A 22655-nucleotide genomic window follows, 5' to 3' on the forward strand; every position below is an offset into this window, starting at 1 on the left:
AAATCTAGGCCCTGACAGTGATGAGTGATGTACAATTTCATGAAAAAGTGTTCAGAATTGGCTAGGCCTCTTTGGTCATACTCATAGTTTATTAGGGTTGCAGATTGGACAAAAGTTGGGGACGTGGCAACTTTCAAAAATAAGTAAACTGAGTAATCTGGATATCAGGTACTTCATGTTAAAAGCAGTTTTATTTCCTCCAATTTTTTATTGATTTTGCAACTTTTCTTAGTGTATTTTTCAATTAAAATAAATTGATGTTTGTTTAAATCATATTGACCATATCAAGTTGTTATCCTTTTTGTATCAGTCATGTGTTAGAAAAATAAAATGAAAAGAAATATAACATGTGCCGGTATCTGTGTGTTTTCAGGACTAATCGATATTTGATGTATTCGGTGATAATTTTTCCAGTAAAAAAACACAAACTTGTAAATGTTAGAATTTATAAAATGACACATTAAAAGAATTAAAATGTGCATGCCTTCTGGTACATCTTACCCCGGACTTTTTAACCCTCAATTTTGTTACCCCCTCCGCTATTAAGGACTGGTTTTATTCCCCTTTTTAGAACCCAATATTTTTTGATCCCCCCACATATTACACTCCCTAAGAACATAAGGTCATGAAGACGTGTTTACATGAAAAACTCTGCCAAAAAAGAAAAACATTTTTAAATGTTGTCAAAATATTTGTATTTTTTTTTTTTTTTTTTAAGTTGAATTTATTTATTAAAACTTTTAATGTTCTTTATATAAACCCGACTTTTTGCGGTTGCTTTTGAGAAATCTTAATGAAGGCATAGGGCAAAATTCTGCAATCAGTTTTGTTGAACTATTTAGAGACTGATATGAAACAACATCCCTGGACCCTGGTTGAAAGTAGTAGGACTACAGCGTGATTTTTTTTTCTGGGTTTTTGGGGAATCAGTTAAAGTGAAAGTCGAGAGAACGGCATTTTGTGATTGGTTTTCTTTTTAACCAAAAAGTGAAAAATTAATTTTGCAAAAGTATAAAAAAAGTCCCCAAATATCACAATTTGTGAGCGTAACGAGCCAAAAATCAAGTTTTTAACGTTTTTTGGTCTAAATAAGAAGGTCCAAATCCGGGGTCCAAATCTTAGGAAGAAAGTCCACTTTTCACAACCCCCCCTTGGAAAAAGGTCTACTAATAATGGTAATAAGAAGAATATTAAAGAATAAGAATGATAATGATTTGTGGCAATGAAAGTAAATTAAAAACAAAAATATTAAACTGTTGCTCTTCCAAAAATCCCCGCAAAAATCAATTAATGCTGTCTATACACCGCTGGCTGCAGTTATGATTGTCCAGATTTCGACAATATGCAAGCTATGACGTAAGCTCATTACTTATTCATGACATAGTCTCCTCAACCCGGGCCTCAGCTGCCATGGTTTGAGCGGAACAAAACTGGCGGTGTTGGAGACTATGAGAAAAAGTTTCCTACTGCGCACGCTCGTGGAGCCAGAATTCTGGCTCCAGACGAAAAAAGTGCACCAAAATTTTTCATGTTACGAATTCAGGCCCTGAATAAGGCAACGTGAAGGATTGTGGGTAATATAAAGACGCCGCAATTCTGGGCCTGGAAGGATTCAGGCTACGCTCTGTGGCGCCACAGTTATGTCAGCCTTCTGTAATTTGTACTTGATAGGGTGTTGCTAGAACAACTGCAATCTTTTTCTCTTAACTCATCTTTAAAACATATATTCGATCAATAAACAGTCAAAAGTTACAGTTTAATTTATGTAACTTTTTAGATTTTAGATTCAAGCAATTTTTGTACTTTTTTTATTGGTAGATAAAAACAAAAATACATTTTTACTTTAGATCCGCATAAAAACACTGTCGACTGCCGCATTGCATTCTGGGAATTCACTATGGCAATACGACGCTGACTGGGACTGGGAAGGCGATTTTGTGTACAAATTTGTGAACGAAATTCCGGCTTTCTGAAAAAAAAAATTTCCAGGAGGAATATTTGGATAGTGGTTTTCAAAGCCTTTTCTACATATTTCTCCTTTTTTTGGATCGGGTTGTCTTCAGTAGAACTGTACAAACCACTACAAAGGCCATTTCTGCAACGTCCAATTTCCAAATAAATTTCCAATCACATACAATTTAGCACGAAATGATCCGACCGTGAAATATTTTTTGTCATTTCATATTTTATTGCAGTTGTAGTTCTGAAAGTTAATAGCTAACAATTCCCTGAATATCATGTCACTTATAGGGGAGAAGAAGATCCCCAATTTATGGGAAGAAATTTGCAAAGGTGAGTGCTGATCATGATTCATATTAATTTCATGTATAGTGGGAATTCTAATTGAATAAACGCAGCTTTCAATAGCGTGACGATTTTTTGCGTACACTGCGCGATGTACGCCAGCGTGTGCGACTGTGCGTGAGTAACGCGGAAGTGAATCCAACCATGCCAACGCACTCGTGATTGGTTAGCATTGTATCCAAGCCAAGGTTGTGCGTTCGTGTTGTAATTTGAAATACGCGATGTACGATCGCCACATGATCGCGGTTGGATCGAGTGCAGCTGCTGAAAGCTGCGTTCATTCAATTGGAATTCCTACTATAGTATGAAAGTATACGTCGAACAACTGAATACATGCACAACGTACAGACCAATATATTTTTGTAAACATTTTAGGCCTATAACAAAATGTATATTTTCGTACAATTGTACAACTATCGTTTCTACGGCGATCTTTTCCTTTAGACCACCCTCGCTATATAGGGACTAAATTATTACTTTTGCATCAAGGTTTACTTTTGCATCAAGGTTAAACAGTTGCCAAACACTTTGAAGTCAAGGTTTAATGTATTGGAAGGAGGGCAGGGCTTCGATAAATGAGGGAAATTATGGGGTAAAAAACAAGTTTAAAACAACTTTTTGAAAACATGTGAAAACAGCCTATTCTGCAAAGAAGTTTTTGTCTCAAAGAACAATTTAAAAATGATCGGAAAAGCAAAAAACATACCTTCATACAATCAGCATCACTTCCGTCACATAAAAAGATGATCAGATGAGAGAAAAGTGGCAAAGAATGTGTGAAATGAGGGGTTTTTTAAAAGAAAAATATACCGTGTTTTTAGAGAAATTCGCCATCTTGAATAAATACAAAATTGCGTCATGCAGTAAAATACTGTCAAACGCGCTTAAAAATGCTTGATACGCGAGCGTAAATCACCGTCAAACAAGCGTACATCAACGTTCGTGCTACGCGAAAGTTTTGGAGTTTGTATCACCGGTTTAGTATTCAGCTCTTTTACGTCAAAAATTGCGATAAAAACGTGGATTTTGGAACAAAATAAAGTTTGTTCAACGAAATAAAGGTATGTTTGTATAGCTAAGAACATGTTTAACCTTGTTGTGAAAGTTTAATTTGGTAAAATCGTAATTTTAACCTTATATAACTCGGGTGGTCTAAAAGAAAAGATCGCCGTTTCTACCCTATTATCCATCATGACCTATAAAAGTTACCTGTTATCAAAGTGTCCGCAAAAAACTGGTCATCGCAAGTATCTTTCATGCTGAAAAGTAACAATATTCACGCAGGGACAGGCCGAAAACCTTACCTCGATCGTAAAATCCAGCCCATGCATGTCATAAATAATTCATTATTGTATTGTGTAAATGTCACTGATTGTGTCGACGTATTGTTATTGCACCTGTTAAAGCAGAAGTCATGCTGAATTTATACTCGATCGCTGGATCACCATGTGAATTCGCCTATTAAAAAAAAAAACCTCTACGACCAGGTTGTTAAGCATCGAGCACGCTGACTGGCTTAGCAAATATCCAATTATTTTTGTAAACCAATGGCAATCAGGTTAGACGTACTTTACTGGCGGGTCACATTAATTCATACCGTAAAAGGCCGTCGCCTTCATTGATTGGCTAACGATTGCGATGAATGGTGTTTGCAACCAATCACAAAACGGGTTACAAATAAATAAGGCGCCCATCGGAAATTTTGTACACGTCCATGATGACGTCATGCCACGAGGTAGCCGGAGGCTTCGCTTTTCTGCTAGCTTTAAAAGCGAGCGAGTGGTATAAAGTCAGTTTCACAGCTGTGATTTATGGAGCATATCATAAAATCTTTGAGCACATACACAGCGGATTTGACAGATAAAAATGACATTTGCAATTCTGAGCAACGGGATTCCATGAAATTGAAGATTATGTAAGTTATTCTACAGGATCGGTAATAATTAACAGCTGGTCTGCTATATTTGAAGTGCATATTGAAGTTTGTAAGTTTGTGACTGCGTACGTTATGTGCAATAGATATTACAGGAAGCTTAAATTGGCACGCTTTCCTGCAATTTGTCTGTCGCTTACGAAAGTTATTGGGAGTTCAGGGCACGTCACACCGAGTGTGACGTGACCTCGCTGGGCATAGTATGAAAGGTGAATTCAAATTTGCCATCAACCACATCATTTTATTATTTATACATATCAAATTACAGCCCTTGACTCAAGGCAAGTGCCAAGGGCAGGGGTAGCGCTAGGTTGCTTTTTGGGGTCCCGGACTAGTGTCTAACCGATATGATCGGCAAAATAATAATCGGCCCGATTTTGACCTTATCGGTATCTGATCGGTATCTGAAATTTTTTTATCATTTACCGATTTCCTATACCGATTTCAATAATGTTGTAGTGTAACTCAAATCTGTTAAAAATACATTATTACTGATCGTCAGAAGCTAAGAATAAATAAAAGTTGATGTCATCAGACAACATTTTATCAGTAAAATGGTTTAAATGTTGTTCCTAACTTACTAATTGGGTCAATTTCCTTGACGGTGGCGTTTTTTTTGGTCCTCTGGCATGTCTGGCTTGGCATGAACATGGGGAATACCCCATCTAATCATGATCATCACACCGCGCTGTGTGTATAAATTGATCCATGACGTGATGTAACTTGTCGATCATTATTTGGGTATTGTTCTTCAATGTCTGTGCACGGTCCAAATTAATAAAATAATTCCAGTTCAGTTATAGCTTTTAAAAAGCGATAGCGTATCCTTTTATGTTTTTTATTTAATCAAAATGCCAATGATAATTGACGAATTCTGAGCTGAAATCTCCATTACACACGCGAGGTTGCATCCTCTTCCGGGTCTTGGGATCGTTCGCCATGTGCTCGCCCTGATGAGCAAGTCGGGAAACCCATCAAAACGTATCTCAAACGTCGATCGTCATCACAGGGATTCCCCTTCATGTCACATGTTATTGTCAATTTGATGGGAATCGCCAATTGCATGGTTATGTTGGAAGTCCGTAATTGATAATTATAAATTCCCCAAATCAAGAATAGAAATATTATTCAATAAGAATTATGTTCAGGAGATGTTCAATTCATTCGATTGATGAAGATATATATGATAGCCTTGGATGAGTTCTGCATCATAACGCAGGTAATGGATGTCAGTTTTAAGCTCCGAATTTGTCGCCCTTGCATACGATGAATGATGTGTTTTCTATAGGGCCTACCTGTGCAGCTTATACAATTTCATTTCATATTTTCAAGACCTGTCTGCTTATCTGACGTACATGTTTTAGTTAGCTTTTTATACACAAGAAAATACAGTAAAACATTAACTTTGTGACCATCTAAATCGACAAATTCTGCTAGGCACTAGCTTGTTTAAAAATTTCAAAAAAATCGGAATCGGAATCTGATCGGGCCGATTTTGGAATCCAAATATCTGTAATCGGTATTACCGATATGAGGCTTATCTGTTAGACACTATCCCGGACCCACATGACCCACCAAAATAGAGTTCGAACCCCCTGTTTTTAAATTTTCTGCAAGTTCAGGGTCCCTGCAGACCCCCAGTTTTTCAATGTAGCGCTATTGCAGACATACTATTTATGCTGCATTTGTGCATCTCGGGACCCCCTACTTTTTAATTTTCTGCAAGTTCGGGGGTCCCTGCGGACACTGGAGTGTTTAGTTCTAGCGCTACCCCTGCTCAAGGCTTGAGTAAAGAAAGCCAAAACTGAAAACCATTTTGTAGGCATAGCAAAGTTACATCTTGTCAAAGGTTGACTTTCATCAAAAAGATCCTGACCGTTTGTCTCCATTATACTGAAGACTCGACAGCGGGTAAGCGATGTCTTCCAACCACGGGATCAAGAATTTAGGGTTAGGGTTAGGGTTAAGGTTAGAGTTAAGGTTAGGGAATGGTTAGGGTTAGGGAATCATTCTTGATCCGGTGGTTGGAATACATCGCTTACCTAACAAAACAGCATTTCGGTGGTGTTTCTAGATCTTAAAACAGTGATAGTCTCAGGATTATCAATCATGAGAGGCCGTACCTTTTGCGTACTGTGTTACATCAGCACACTTTTCCTGGAACAACACTGACGAACGCGCAACCTAAGACCGAGATTAATTTATTGGTCAATCCTCAAAAGATGTGCTTGCTAAGCTCCGTAATCTATAGCTAAAATAATAGTTTCTCGATCATGAGAGTATGAATGTTCCACGTGCACTGCGTAATGTCGCAAGTTTAGTGGAATGACACGATAGTGCGATCCACTGCACGTACAGGAAATGCAGCGCTACCCAAAGCATGTGTGGTAGGCGTTGAGCAGCAAATAAAAAAAAAGGGAACAAAACAGGCCCATGACCATGTAGAAGAAACTGAAAAGAAAGAAATAAAGAAGCTAAAAGGAAATGTAAGAAGGGACAGGTTTAGACATTTTAATGATTCTACCTTTTCAGTAATTCCTCCTGTTTTAGTGACCGCTCCCATTTACTTATCAAGCGGGAACCCGTGCGAAGCGCAGGTTTCCCGCAAGTTAAAGTAAATAACCAAACTTCTCAGAGTTTTAATGATATGCGGTGGTGATGATCATCAAGTGGTGAAGTACCTATCTGGTCTTCTACTCGCTCTAAAGATAATTGGATTTGCAAGATGATGCTTGTTGAATTGCTTCATTTGTTTGCGTTTCCCTCTTTATGACACCGATTTATGATCAAATTTCCAAACAGTGAAAGACTTAATTATTACAGCATGGAGCTCTGCTATAGGCCTACAATGTATGATACATGTATCAGAGCAACTTTTGATCATCGACAACACATGAAGAGCTTATTTCCAAACCGTGGAAGTCCACAACCCCATGTGTCTCATTTACTTGTGAGATACAATCATAATTACTTTGACAAGTTTGACATTTATAGCAACAATGAGTTAACGTTGTACCATCAACAAGCTATTATTTACCATAACAATGCAGAATAACAATATGCAGACTATTGTTCTCATTTAGGAGACAAAAGCCTCACACAGTATTGTTACTGTGCATCCATCCACTGTTTGCTTTGTAATGGTGCATCCAACTGAAATTATAATAGCATCACAACACATTGCAGTATCGCACAGGGAAATCAGAAACATGGGATAGTGGACTTAACACAATTTGGAAATACGCTCTTTATATCAACAACACTTTCCACACTAAGCAACCACACCGCCCAGAGTTGATCTAGGGTACATATAAAAGTTTCTCAGTAAAAGTTACTAATCAATGAAGTTTCATTTGTTATATTGAACAGAATTTGCCTTGATGAGACCTCCTTTTAAGATAGAAGATGACAATGAATCCATCGCTACCGACATTATTGAGTACAACCCTGCTGCTCATTCACCTGTCATGTTTGGACATATTGCGGAGAAAGTTGACGTGGACAGCAGCACTGCAGAGAACTTTGACCCTGCTGTCTCACACCCAGCATGTGTTGGTTACACATTGCTACAGAAACCACCTCCAACACCACCCGCATCTCCACCACCCCCACCTGACAAAAAGACATGTAAGTACAACATGTATGACCATCAAAGAGAAGAGATCCAAAGAGAACCAACTCCGCTATGTTTGCGTGTTGCTCATGGAGGGCAAAAGTGTACCTCTAGATTACGATTGTGTCGCCATGTACGCAGTAAACCTTAATTTGCTACTTTTTGTGTTGCGTGAGTAAACAAGCAGCAAATTAAAGTTTTCTGCATACATCAGAGATGCCACTTTTCCTACTTTTGTCTGAATTCCTACTTTTTTAAAGTCAAAATTTCCGCACTTTTATATATTTTCAACCCGTTTTGGGCCTTTTTGCTCTAAATTTACGCGCTATTTCAGGTTTTTCAGACTTTTTGAGTGGTATTTAGTGACATCTCTGATACATATTAAATGCGAAGCAAATGCAAAGTACTACTCACTCAACCCTTTGTAACACTCAAGCTTAGGCTAATGAAATGAAATGATTAGTTTCCCATCACATTTTTTTCAGTGAAGTGCGTATCGCGTGAGCTATCGCGTAGTGCGCGGCGTACCGACGGGCGCAGTGCGAGCATCGGACAGCGTTACAGTGTGGTTAATCGTGCAGGTGCATCTCATCGGATTAATAGGCCTATTTTCAACACATATTTCAAAACGGCACACATGCAGAGGCCTTTTAGCAGAACATGACTATTTCCGGGGTGCAATATTTTTTTCCGTAGTTAAACCTTTAACCTGTAACCCGTTATATCAGCCTAATTGCGTTCACATTTATCCCGATTGATTTTATTAATTTATCATGTTTTGTAACAACCTACATCCAGATACTAATTTCGGGGTATTTAGGGGGCCCTCATATGTGGTAGCAGGAGAAGAGGCGAACAATGGGTTTCCAGATTACAGCCAAGTAAGCATCACAGCTACAAAACTACTAAGTTGATTATTGTGTCAAATTGGGTCTTGATCATTGAGAGACGTATATCATAGTACCGTAGTTTGAAAGGTCAGGGCAAGTAGGCCTATATGGGTAACGTGTGTTGGGTAATTAGAGATAGTCACAAGACCCACCCAACCCGAGAACCGCGAAATCTAGTTACCTATATTGTTGATGAAAGCCGGGGATGAAAGACCATCTCAAAATAGGTATTAATGCTTAGATCATCATTACAGACATTTTGCAACAGATTGAGAAAAGATTTGAATATTTATTTCTTTATTTCTTATATAGCGCAATTACATCAAAAGAACCTGTTTTTATTAAAATGAAAAGAAATTTGCAATTTTTGTAATCACTAGAAACATGATGAGGTAATCCTTAAATTTCCATTATTTAACTAAGAAAAACTGCTGATTATGATCAGCAGGGGATGTCAGACATTTTGAGAGTGTCAATTTTGATTATTTTCAAATTTCATCTCAATTTTCAGATAATTGACTTTTTTATGAAAATAATGAAAGTTTTGGTGAAATTGAAAAGGTGATGCGGGCAGGTGACGGGAAACTAATCATTTCATTACATAGGCCTTACATGCAAATAGTCTGCTTGTATAGCCTTGGAAAAACCTAAGACTCCGTACACCGGACAATCTTACCTATCCGATGTTGATTAAGACACTTCTTGCTAGAAGTATCTTAATCAACATCGGATAGGTAAGATAAGATAAGTATCTTAATCAACATTGGAAAGGTTAGATCGCTCCAGTTAGGAGTCTACAAAACATTTCTGTTTTGGACTAAATGCAGTCAACTTGGCTATAGTATAGCATTCCCGGCATAGCATTTTGTTCTATGTGGCTGTGACTTTTTATACAGTCCTACATGTAGGCATGGGCGTCCCCCACATTTTGGTAAAATGACCCATTTTTTTTCAGCCACTTTTTGACAATCTAGGCTGATTGTCCCCCACATTTCAAGCCGGATTTGCGCTAATGCATGTAGGTCTACCATGGATAGCATCATGTTTTCTTAGATTCAAGTCTTATAGACGAATCCAATTGCATGCATTCCTACACCTCAATGGCGGCCGTAGCTGGGTCCCCGCCGGCTCAATCTCACCTAAAATGTGAAATGATGCGGCCTTGGAGGGTATTTTAAACTGCATTCTATCACCTGTGTTACACGTAGACAAAAGAATGATGACAGTTAACAACACAAAAGAATCTAACATTGATTTTTAAGCAGCTTTAATCCACCCAATTGGGCAGTCACAATACCAGTTTGGTGCATGCGGGGACCCAATAATGGCCGACCAAATCCTGACCATGACTTGGCTCGTTGGATTCGTCTATAGCATACAGGATTCAGACATCTTCAACAATTCTATTGTGTTAAATTGCAGGTACACCAAGAGAATATCTAGAGCATTATGTGTTTCCTGTATTACTGCCAGCATTATTAGCAATGCTTAAACAGGCCAAGAAGGAGAGATGTTTTGAGGTGAGTCACTCAAGGATTATAACTTAGTATGTGTGAATCTGTCAAATATTTTAGGGGGATGTCATTTTCTTTGGAAGGGGGATAATGAATATGTCGTGAACGAAGTCAATATTTTTACGACCCCCTATCACCCCCATCTTGGGCTGAAAATTTTTATGACCCCCTTCTCACATCCACACAGACTGGATCCATTGTTGAAACTTAGGCGTGAAGAGCATAAAACTTTGATTGCAAATGTAAAGAAAGGGTATGGAGTGCACAAAAATGATGATTGTAAGGGTAAAGAATGTCTGCGTACTCGGCAGGGGTAGCGCTAGAACTAAACACTCCAGTGTCCGCAGGGACCCCCGAACTTGAAGAAAATCAAAAAGTAGGGGGTCGGGAGTAGAGTTTGGTGAGTCCGAGATGCACAAATGCAGCATAAATAGTATGTCTGCAATAGCACTAGATTGAAAAACGGGGGGTCTGCTGGGACCCCTGAACTTGCAGAAAATTTTAAAACAGGGGGTCCGAACTCTATTTTGGTGGGTCCGGGACCCCAAAAAGCAACCTAGCGCTACCCTAGGTGCGTAGTGTGTGCACATTTTGAGTCACCAGCCCTTAATAATTTAATGATCCCCTATTTTTGGCACTTGATGACCCCCCCACTATATTCAAGACCCCATTCCAAATAAAATGACACCCCCGTATGAGACTGTTTGGAGTATCATCTTGTTGGTAATGATGTCACTGATGACAGGCAAGTAAAAGAAAGTGTATGATTGCATGTTATACATGGGGAAGTTAAAGTTTCACATATTAATGATTAAAAGGAATAATTTTAAAATGATTTAAATGATTAATAAGGTATGATGTGCATTCTTTTCTCCTTACAGAGAAGAAGATTTAGATTCAATGGGTGTGACTTTTTAACAGAGTACCTTTGGAGGTAAGACTTTATTTTATATGTCAAAGGCATTTGAGCAATAGACATGACTTATACAATATAGAGCTTTTAAAAGTAGTTATGAGGTTGTGATTTTAGCAACATCAAAAAGAGTCTGGCTTTACAAGTTTTAAGAACCTGTCGACGATATGGTGTATACATGATGTACATGTACAAGTTGCCACAAGAAAATTTCTTAGATTGTTTTATTATTAAGCATTTTCTGACTGTAGTACTGGAATAATACTTGAAGGGCTTTTAAAATGCTTTCTTTTGTAAACAAATAGCTTGTTGTTTCTTGTCCATCTCCCAATGATAAGGGCTTAAAAAACAGGAGCTTCACTGGATTAACTTTCACATCAACTAAGAGCAGATAAGAGCAAAGCTGGATTGCGATGGACTAAATAAAGACATTTAGCACTTAATTCCTCCTGCTTATTTTGAACTGTCAGTCTCTCTTTTCTCTGTCATCCTGTTTTCATTTTCAGCACCTCGCATTTTTGGATAAAATGCACTTTACAAATATGAAATATTTTCATGAATCAATAATTTATGTATGTTATTGTTTTTCTTTTTTCTTTGAAGGCACAATCCTAACATCCCAGGAAGAGAGGAAGACAACTTAGAAGACATTCCTTTTGTTAGAAGAATTCTGGCTGAACAGTAAGTTCTGAGCATTTTGTTGGTTTGGGTTTTTTAGGGTATTTTTGTATGAATGATTGTCTCTTTGTACCTTTTCTTTAAAAACAAAACAACTTAAAAGTTGTTGTTTTGTTTTTAAAGAAAAGGTTAAGTAATAATGGGAAAACATGTTTTAAGCCTTAAGATTAAGAAAAAATAAACACATGAGAATATGAGCTCTAAGGGTATTAATGGTAAACTGATCCTTTGTTGTCTTCCAACTGCACATGTTTATTGTGTGATGCCATGCCGTACTGTGTCAGAGTTGAAGTATCCTTCCTCGCCATTGTGACAGGCAGGGATGCAAATTGTGCGGGAGCGGGGAGCACCGCTCCTAGGAAATGAGAGTCAAAATTGAGGAAGTAATGCCATGGGAAGAACAAAGAAAGAGAGGAAAATGGAGGGAAGACAAGAAAAGAAAAGGGGAGAGGAAGGGGGAAAGAAGAAAGAAGTGAGGTACAAGATAATAGGAGAGGGCTGTGAGGCAGTGAAGCTACTGAATGGGAGGGAGGAAATCTTTAAAGACACTGGTTGTACAAAATTTGGAGGAATTCACATTATTGTTCAAGAAATAAGAGCAAAAAGACAAAGTTGTTGGTGTTAGAATATGGAAATGGGATATGAGGAAATTTACAATTCATCACCATAGGAGGTATTCAATGTAATTTAACAGGAAAAAAAGAAGTTGGATGAAGGCAGGTGGAAACAGGGCACATATCTGAGGAAATTTACAGAGAGGCAGCAATCATATCTGAGGAAATATATAGAGAGGCTTTTATGGGAACAAAAGTGATGAAGGAATTCAGTGTATCAATACTAATGCCACTGAGAAGAGGACAAACTGAAAAATATTGAGGAAATTTAAAAAGAACCATAAAGCACTGAACAAGTTGTGCTCCCTCTGACAAAAAATGAAAGAGGAAATGGAGTGGGGGTAAAGGAAAATAAAAGGTGAAAGGAGCCTCTGTCCCACCAAAATTGAGTAAAATACCAATTTTTTGCGTGCTACGTGCACATATTATCCTCATAAAGCCTTTTTTGGAAGCTCCAAGACTTAACATATAGTCGCTCTAAGAATACACGCTATATTAACATTCTCTTCTTTTGAAGTGCAGAATAAAACTTACAGAAGTACAAAAATAAAAACCTTGCTCCTGAGGAAGAAATCACAATTTGCACCCCTGGTGACAGGATCACAAGATTGTTTAACGTATTCTGTGACCTAACACAAACGCTATCAAAATATTTAGTTGGACACAACTGTGCATAAATCTGACACATAATATGCTTGAAAGTTTTTCAATCATATGGTCAACCTGAACTTTGATTGACTATGGCCGTCTGATAATGAGCAAATATTGGAAATCAAAGTCCTTTCCACAATCAGAATCAATGTTGCCTCTCAAGGAAGGAGCTGGTGGTTCTTGTATGAAGCATACAGAATATGTTGATACTCCTTCTGTAAGCAATGCCATGACCCTGACTTAAAAGTGATGCCTGAAAAGAGATAATTTCTATAAGATCTGATCAAAATGTCACAGACTTGGACACTTGAGTTTGTTTCAGTTTAATGTTTATTAATTGATATACAACATGGCACACCTGGAGTGACCCAACACAATTTCTCCATTTTCACTCTTGTTTGCTTGTTTCTTTCAGTCCTCGTCCACCATTGCCATTGTCATTAGTATGGACTGAGTTTCAAGCAGCGATAGTCATACAATCATTCTGGAGAGGCTATAAGGTATGTATGTTTATATTCAAAATACATGTAGGCTACAAGGTTTGTATTTCCAATCATCATTATAATGCCTCAAACATCTGGGGAAGTGAGCTGTATCAATGTCACTCAGTGCTTATAGACCACTTGACATCCTTGTTTATCAACAAAAGCGAGGGACTCGTCTATTGATATGCTCCATTGAACCGCTACGCTGTTCAATGGCTTTCTTGTACTATCCATGTGCCCTGAGCAAACTACGATGCGTATGCACACTGCAGGGCAAAGAACAATTGAAATTGCCATAATTCGTGCGCATACTGCCGGGCAATGACGTCACATGTCAAGTGGTCTATAGCATACATGCACGTATTTGTGAGAGCACCATCCATGTTAATGGGAAGGTCCTTGGAGGAATGTCCTGGGCTGAAGCTCCTCCAAATTAATTTCATATGACTTCTCTTTCAAACTCTAAAATACCTGTTTAGAAATGAAAGAAATTTATACTGGTACCGATGTTGTCTTATTGTCTTGCACATTCTCTTGATTAAGTCTCCACTTCACATAAGTGCAAGCCAGTCACGCATTACGCAATGCGCAACTACTGTATAGGTGCTGCGCCCAACTTTGTGCACATCATTCTATATCAATACACAATGCTATGAGTCTCATTTTTAGAAGTTTTCCTGTCTTGTAATGAAATACATAATGTGGCATGACTTGATCCACTCTGTCCAAAGCAAGAAATGCTGATTTTGAAATACAGATAATAGAAAGGAGCAAAGAACAAGAAAATAGTAATAGTAATAGGGTATTTCATTCTTAAAATGGGTTTAGTACAATTGTACTCCATGCTTATAATTTCTTGATGATGTGCGCTGTGAGGCTGCACTCTCATGTGCTCTGTCTTTTACCATCATTTAAACAGGCACAAGACACATACACTGCTTGAAAGTTATATCATCTTGCTTCAGTTTCATCAGAGACTTTATGGACCTATATTTGTGTTGTGTTTTTGGGTGATCACGCTTTAAATATTTAATTTTTCATTTTGGATTTTTCATCACTGTGTATTTCATCTGTACCATCATTAAACACTATGCATGTGTTGGTATGTATTGGAGCTTGGGTTTGCCTACATATAATAGCATCACTACTTGTTTGGACAGAACTTGCTAATGATCACCCATGGATCATGGATCAATCTACTCAAGTACCTATTAACTCAATGGCTTACTCAAGAGACTTTCTCCTATCAATCAATGAAAGTGTTAAACATCATTCACTTCCAAAGCCTGTGTTTGACACTATTTTCTCATTGGGAATCTCAAGATTTACACCCACAAGAAGAGGAAAGAAAGGTGGCAAAAGTATAGGCATAAACTATCAAGGCCTATAGATACATCTTCAAATGGATTGTCTCTCTTTTCCCTTAACTGCCAGTCTGTCAAAACTAAATCAACTAAGGGTATCGTCACTGACTTGCTTGTTGAGCATGACATTGATATATTTGCTCTCACAGAGACCTGGATGGCTGGTGATGAATCTGATGACTTTTATGTATCCACACTTACTCCACCTGGCTATGATATATTTAATGTACCCGAGGAGGGGTGATCCCCATGGAGGGGTCGCTGTAGTGTTCAAGAAAGGCTTAAATGTTGCTTCTAAATCTGACAATAGCAATCGTCGCATTAAGAGTTTTGAGTACTGTGACATCGTGTTTACCAGTGGATCGAGATGTTTCACTCTGGTTACCATTTATAGACCCTACCCGTCCCCCGTAAATCGTCTTACTGCTGGAATGTTCTTTGAGGAGTTTTCACCATTTCTTCAAGACTATGCCATCTCCAAGGGCGAATTGGTGCTTGTTGGAGACCTGAACCTTCATCTTGATGTGAGTGAAGACCATGATACGAGGAGATTTGTTGACTTAACTGACAGTCTGGGTCTGATCCAGTCTGTTGTTGGCCCCACTCACCGATGTGGCCACACTCTTGATGTTGTCATTTCTCGCGAAATGGACAATCTAGTAAGATCCACTCATGTCCATGACTTAATATCAGATCATGCGCTCATTTCCTGTATCCTGCACCTTGATAAGCCAAAACCACCCCAGAAACTAATAACAGCCAGGAAATTCAGATCAATTGACCCGGTCGCTTTCAAAGAGGACATTGTCACATCTGATTTATCTACCTCTCCTGCTTCCAATGTCACTGACGCTGTTAACCAGTATAATGAAACACTTCCCTGTTTGTTAGACCAACATGCACCACCCCGTACACGATCTGTGGTGCCCAGAATTCAACAGCCCTGGTTTTCGGATTCTCTACACCAGATAAAAGAGATCGAAGAAGGGCTGAGCGAAAGTGGATTGTAAGTGGCTTAACTGTTGACTTTGAGATCTTCAAAGAAATCCGAAATAAATACAACAGTTCTCTCTATCTTGGCAAATGCACTTTCTATAACAACAAGATTGTGGACTGTGGCAATGACTTCAAGACTATGTTCTCAATCATCGGTGACATCCTTCACAATAAGCAACCTTCTAAGTTTCCTGATCATGACTGTCCTGGTGTCTTAGTAAACCAATTTGCGGACTTCTTCATGTCTAAGATTGTGACTATCAGATCTAATTTACCATCTGGTGGGTCAGATGCTGCAAATTCCAATCAGCTGCAGAGGAACTTACTGTGGAACAATTTCACCACTGTGTCCGAAGCTCACGTTAAGGAGATAATTATCAAATCTCCATGCCCTTCTTGTCTGCTTGACCCTCCCCCTTCTTGGTTGGTCAAGCAACAGTTGGATGCTCTTATGCCAGCAATAACATCCATCATAAACATGTCCTTAGAGGAAGGTGTGGTCCCAGATCCTCTGAAATCTGCTATCGTAATACCTTTGCTCAAGAAACACAATCTGGACCACAATATACTTAAACACTACCGTCCTGTGAGTAACCTTCCTTACATTTCCAAAGTGCTAGAGCGTGTAGTAGCAAAACAGTTGACTGATCATATGTCCAAACACCACCTTCACGAGCCCCTTCAGTCAGCATACAAACAGTTTCACAGCACAGAAACAGCTTTGATTAAGGTCCACAATGATATCTTGTGGGCTATGGAAATGCAAGGTGTCACCATACTTCTGCTGCTCGATCTCAGTAGTGCATTCGACACCATTGATCATATGGTGTTACTCACAAGACTCCAAGACATCCTCGGTATCAATAATGTTCCTTTTGACTGGTTCAAGTCATATTTGTCAAATAGGGCGCTAACGCGTGCATTAATGGAACTTTCTCCAACCTACAGTTCCTCCGCTATGGCGTGCCACAGGGGTCGGTACTCGGACCGCTCCTGTTTTTAATTTACATTCTCCCCATTGGCTCGGTCATTCGCAAGTATGGCATGAAACTACACATATACGCTGACGACACTCAGATATATGTTTCCATCTGTCCTACATCAGCTGACGGTGTGAAGAGTGCTGTGGCAACACTTGAGCAATGTGTTAACGAGGTTCAGACATGGATGTCTCATAATTTCTTGAAACTCAATGCCGAAAAAACCGAAGTCATTGTGTTTGGTTTCCACGCTCAGCTTGCCAAGTTCAATCTTTCATCTGTGAATATCGCTGGCATTGATATCCCTGTTCTGGGTAATCCCGTAAAGAACCTGGGGGTCATGTTTGACCGCAGCATGACTATGTCTGCGCGGTGGCTAATATTGCAAAATCTGCCAATTTCCAGCTGATTAACATTGGACGTGCTCGTAAAATGCTCACCACCGAATCTACCAAACTCGCCATTCACACTCTTGTCACTTCAAGGCTCGACTATTGTAATAGTTTACTTGTCGGCATTAGCGAAACACTTTTCAAGCGTCTTCAAAATATCCAGCGCACTGCTGCACGCCTAATTACCAGGAAACGCAAGTATGACTCCATCACAAATGATCTCATTGACATGCACTGGTTACCCATTAAGCAACGAGTTGATTTTAAAATCCTGGTCCTCGTTTACAAATCTTCTCACAAACAAACTCCGGATTACATTTCTGATATGCTTCATGAACAAACTGATCGTGAGACGCCTTCGCTCCACAACATCAACAACACTATTCATTGAACAAAGAACTCAACATTCAACATTCGCGGACAGGTCTTTCTCCTGCTATGGACCCCGCATCTGGAACAAACTGCCCAAACACATCAGAAATGCAGAATCCATTGTCATTTTTAAGAAACTGGTTAAACATCACCTGTTTGGCATTGCGTATAAGCATTAACTTTCTTTGTAATTGTGTATATTTTGAATTGATATTATGTATGTATTTCTTTTCATTTGTTTGCATTTGATGATCTTTGTATGTGTCCAGCGCCTTAGTGCAAGTTTTCTTGGTTTTAGGCGCTATATAAGTTTCAGGGATTGATTGATTGAATGGTTGACTTTAGTCTAAGCGGATCAGATTCTGTCAAATATATTCTTATTGGAGTTGTGGTAAGAATTCACAATGTCATAACTTTCCATCAACGGCAATGATAAAAAAATTATCTTTATCTTTATCCATTATCACAGATCCGAAAAGAGGAACGCATCCAAGAATTACGAGCCTGGCAACGAGAATGGCGAGAGGAAAATGCAAATATCAAAGACAAAGTGGAGAATTTCTGGAAAGAACATGAACCAGAACATGCGGAGGAGTTGCAGCGGAGTGCCAAGCTTAGGCGTAGTGCAGGACACCCAGCATGCTTCAGATTACGTACATGGAGTCCATCACCAGAAAGAAGACCGCAAACCTCATAGCATGGGGGTGGTATATTGGAATACTGTATTGTCCCTAATATATGCCCTGCCCATAATATTCTATTAAAATGGTGACCAAATGCAGAAAATTCAATAAAAGCGCCTTCCACTGAATCCACTCAGTTCAATGCCAAATTATAGAAGGTACTACATTTAAAGAACTACTCTGTAAATCAGGTTCTTGCAAAAATGTACTTATATAATTTTGCAGTATTTACCGATAAGACAATGTTTTTGTGGATGCTGCCATCTTGGATTTGAACCTGAAAGCGATTTGTATTTCGCGATCCCATGGGGAAGATTAAGGTCATGTTTTCCATATGGGGTGTAAAGATTTCAACTGAAATAGATGAATATGCCCATATACTATGAGACAAAAATTGATGAATTAATTTCAGAGATGACATTAATTTTGATGTCTGCATTATGTTATTAATAGAAGCAGAGGCAAGAGGGTTTTCTTTTGATGAAAGAATTCAATCTGAAAAGGAATTACAAGTAAAAACCCAGATGCATCAGTATGTTTTTTGGTGTTTTTTATATTTTAATCTGGAACATGTATAAGTCAATCAACATCCAAATGTTCGGAAACCATGTCACATGCACCAGGTGCGTATGCAGCATAATACAGCGCTTGTATAAATTCACATAAGCGCTCACCAGTGACATGCAAAGTGTCTTGCCTAAGTATAAGCAAACGTTAACTGTCTTTGGAGAATTGGAACACTGATTTGAAATGTCTAATGTATGTGATTTTTCTATGTAACAAAAAATGCAAAGCAGGTTTATTGGTGAAAATAGAAACTATATAGTAAAATTATATATTGATTCCATTCATGTCATATTTCCTACAAAGATTTATGATTTATTCTAGCTTTCTCAACATGAAAATGAGCTATTCCAGTTGAAATCCATACTCCCCCTAATGGCCTATCGAAGACTTAGTCACCCACACAATGGGTATAGATTGAAATGGAGTCACCCATTTGAAATTTACACTCTCTGTGTGGAAAATTAAGGTCATGTCTTCTATAGGGGGGTATATGGATTTTCAACTGCACTAGCCCAATGTCTGTTTTCTAGGTATCTTGAATTATTTTTTAAATAAATTGCAGTAAAATTACTGCTTGTGTTTTTTGTTTTACATTAATGACTAAATGGGTAGCTTTCAACATTCACTGTAATATGAATTTTCACTTTGAATATGAATAGAAAATGTACATTTGTATATAGCAAAATTGTAAATAAATTCTACCCCCCATAACATGTTCTTTGTATGTGTTTGAATTTGTACAAATGGGTTGCTGTGCATTTTTGTATTCACACCAATGAAAATCCAAATTTTTAACATGTTTAATACTAGTGGAACACCCCGCTAGATGAGTAATTGGGAGCATTCACAAAAACAGGATAAATTTCTGAACAGGTAGATTCATTGAAAAGGTTTTATTTATCTAAATATGTCATGTCCCTTCTTTAATTTTTTAAGCACTAACAATGGCGCGATTTCTAGATGCGTTGGTTGGCATTTTTTACAGATTTTGAAGCCAATTCTTGACTGTTTTCAACCAAATAAACGTCCCTGCTGTCCCGGTATATTCCTCGATCTCCTGTAGGAATTTGGATTGAAACTGACAGAGCTTTTCATGGACTCGCATGCATACAACATTTCGCTATTTTAGTAAGATAATGTTCAAATTTCAATTTGTCAGAAAAGAGTTTATGAAGTGATTTGCTGCTTACGTCAGGGGTGGAAAAGGAGAGCAAACAATGTACACATCACCTCTCATATACCGTATTTAGTCAAATAGTCGCCCCCCCCCTCAAATAAACGCCCCCACCACTTTTTTCAACCAAGATGATTCAAAAATGCTGATATTTCCATGCTATCTTGTGTAGTAAGCTTACAAAGTTGCGCACATGGTCGATAATAGCGTCAATAATTGGCGAAAATCTGGATCAGAAACCCGGAAGTGAGCCAGAAGTCAGTGTTTCTAGTTCATAGTTCGTCATTTTAGCGTGTGTTTTTAGCTTACCTAATGATTTTAACGGAATTATCGTTCTAAAATTGACCTTGAATAAACGCCCCCCCTTGGAAAATGTAGCGCCCCGAGGCGTTTATTTGACGAATCGGTATTCAAATCGGTAGTCAACCAGGTGAATTTCCTGGGGTGGGACATATTGGTTACACTATAATTTGGTTCACCTCAAGTTTGGTAGTGACGTATATGTTTAGGATAATGGCCAAGGATTAGAACGTGAGTGGGTAAGAATGGCTGAGCAGCGGAGCGGCGAAGCCATTCTTACCACTCACGCTCTAATCCGCTGACCATTAACCGACTTAATACACACCTATGACGTCGCTGCTATTGTTTTACCGCTCCATTATTTTTCACGAATGGAGTGTTATTGAAATAGGTTGCTCTTTACAAATTGATCAATTACTCATTGATGCCGGACAATACACTAATATAATGATCGTACTAAATTTTTATGTGCGAGTGCAAAAATAGTCCGACTCAGCTTTATGTAAAATTTCTATAGAAATACCCATCATATCACGATCCAGGTGTTTAGTTCAAATCATCCGTAACCACCTTCTTGAATTATAAAGATTTAAAATGTTTGTTACACAAATTGAATAAACGTAGATTCGTAAAATCATTTAAGTGATTAGACCATCAATAGTTCTTTATGCCCACTTCTAATGTATTAACTGTTGAAGTAGTTGCGTCATGTTGCGTTTAGGTCTCTATTTTGCATAATAAGGAAAATTGGCAAACAGGTCATATAGCATGTATAGGCTCATATGAAATGGTCATTACAGTTGTCAACCTCAAGAAAACTACACCTATCGCTATACCTGAGCAATGATACTCTTCTCTGTGAATCGAGTTTACGATTTTGGAACAACCATGCAATTATGGACACTATTGTTTATCTTGGATAATTTTGTGATGGAATCATTCCGAGGATATATATCGTTGATTCGCAGCAGAAGGACCAAAATCAGGTACGAAAAGGTACGAAAATTTTAAATGTACTACAACACATTTTACCTAGGCCTATTATTGTCTTTGAACTTTGTCGGCAAAAAACAAAACAAACTTACCGCCTTCGACGCTTGAAATAAAAGCCACCTCAACTTCCAGTCCCCTTCCGAAATCAAATGGAGCGTCCCTAACATTGTAATATTTAATTACCGTAAAATGGGGGTAACTTCGGTAAGCGGGTAACTTTGGTCGTTCAAATATATTTTTTTAATGGTCATATTTCCGTACAGCAATATTGTTTTTAGTCATATTTGGTCTCAATTTGTTAAGAAATATATTTGGAAGAAGTCGCTCATGTCCAATTTCTTTGAAAGTTACGAAAATATTGGCATTTTGACCAAAAATGAGCATTTTTTAACATTTTTTCAGACAAAATAAAAATCGATATTTGTGAGCAAGGATGCGTGCTTGCTTAATTTTGCATGGGGATAAATGTCACAAAAAAAAAACCTTGCCCATATACAGCGAAGATCAATTTTTTTCATTTTCTTTTCTTCATGGAATGTAATACTCTGACCAAAGTTGCCCCAAATGCGGGGTAACTTTGGTCAAACTATTTTCAACCCCTAGGGCACCCTTTCAAAATTATTCAAAAATCTTTTTCAACTTCAAGGTGTAGAAGGAACCCTAACGTCATAAAAAAGAGATAATTAGAAATATATTTGGTTTTGTTTGGAAGCAGTGGTTTAAAAACTCTGAAAAGTGCCCAAAGTTACCCGTTTTACGGTATCGGATAGGCCTACTGATCGATGTAAGTAAATATTCAAGCATGCCAAAATACCATCAGATGAAACATCAGATATACTAATGACAAATAAAAATTATACAGAAAATAGACCTACTGTGGCTTTTATCATTATTAAACATGCCCGAAGAGAACGATTTGAAAATAAACAGATTCATAGGCCTAAATACATTGATACAGAATGTGTATTATGTATATGTAGCAATGTTGCCCAAAATATGACAAATTATATGTAGGGCCTAAGCCACTGAAAACGTATAAAAATATAAAGAAGGAAAAAAAATGTTATAAAAACAGTAAGCGTGAAAGAAAGGTCCAAATAAATAAAAGTAAAGGCCTACTAAGTAAAGCCTAAGTGAGGGTAAAACACATCTTGCATAATAAGTACAACGTGCTTAGCCAACAATTTAACCTGCCCGTTTGATCTTGACTTGCTTTTCACAGATTGCATTGTAAGGGCT

At 38.1% G+C, this 22655-nt stretch overlaps 1 protein-coding gene across 1 annotated transcript; it reads left to right on the forward strand.

Moving 5' to 3' along the window:
- Positions 1-1896: 1896 nt before the first annotated feature.
- Positions 1897-19667, forward strand: LOC140151041 (IQ domain-containing protein K-like). The gene is made up of 7 exons (XM_072173231.1): positions 1897-2292; positions 7607-7864; positions 10163-10260; positions 11136-11188; positions 11771-11848; positions 13526-13610; positions 18169-19667. Exons 1-7 carry the CDS (start codon positions 2238-2240, stop codon positions 18394-18396), a joined length of 855 nt encoding a protein of 284 aa, XP_072029332.1. The 5' UTR covers positions 1897-2237; the 3' UTR covers positions 18397-19667.
- The last annotated feature ends 2988 nt before the right edge of the window (positions 19668-22655 follow it).

This window comes from Amphiura filiformis, chromosome 4 (assembly GCF_039555335.1).
Source record: "Amphiura filiformis chromosome 4, Afil_fr2py, whole genome shotgun sequence".
NCBI classification, from domain to species: Eukaryota; Metazoa; Echinodermata; class Ophiuroidea; order Amphilepidida; family Amphiuridae; genus Amphiura; species Amphiura filiformis.

What these genes read in the sequence shown, in the direction of transcription:
- LOC140151041 (XM_072173231.1), top strand. Translation starts at nt 2,238, where the DNA reads ATGTCACTTATAGGGGAGAAGAAGATCCCCAATTTATGGGAAGAAATT. An exon ending in AGAAGAATTCTGGCTGAACA is followed by an intron (nt 11,849 to 13,525) that starts GTAAGTTCTGAG and finishes TGTTTCTTTCAG; the next exon opens with TCCTCGTCCACCATTGCCAT. An exon ending in CATTCTGGAGAGGCTATAAG is followed by an intron (nt 13,611 to 18,168) that starts GTATGTATGTTT and finishes CCATTATCACAG; the next exon opens with ATCCGAAAAGAGGAACGCAT.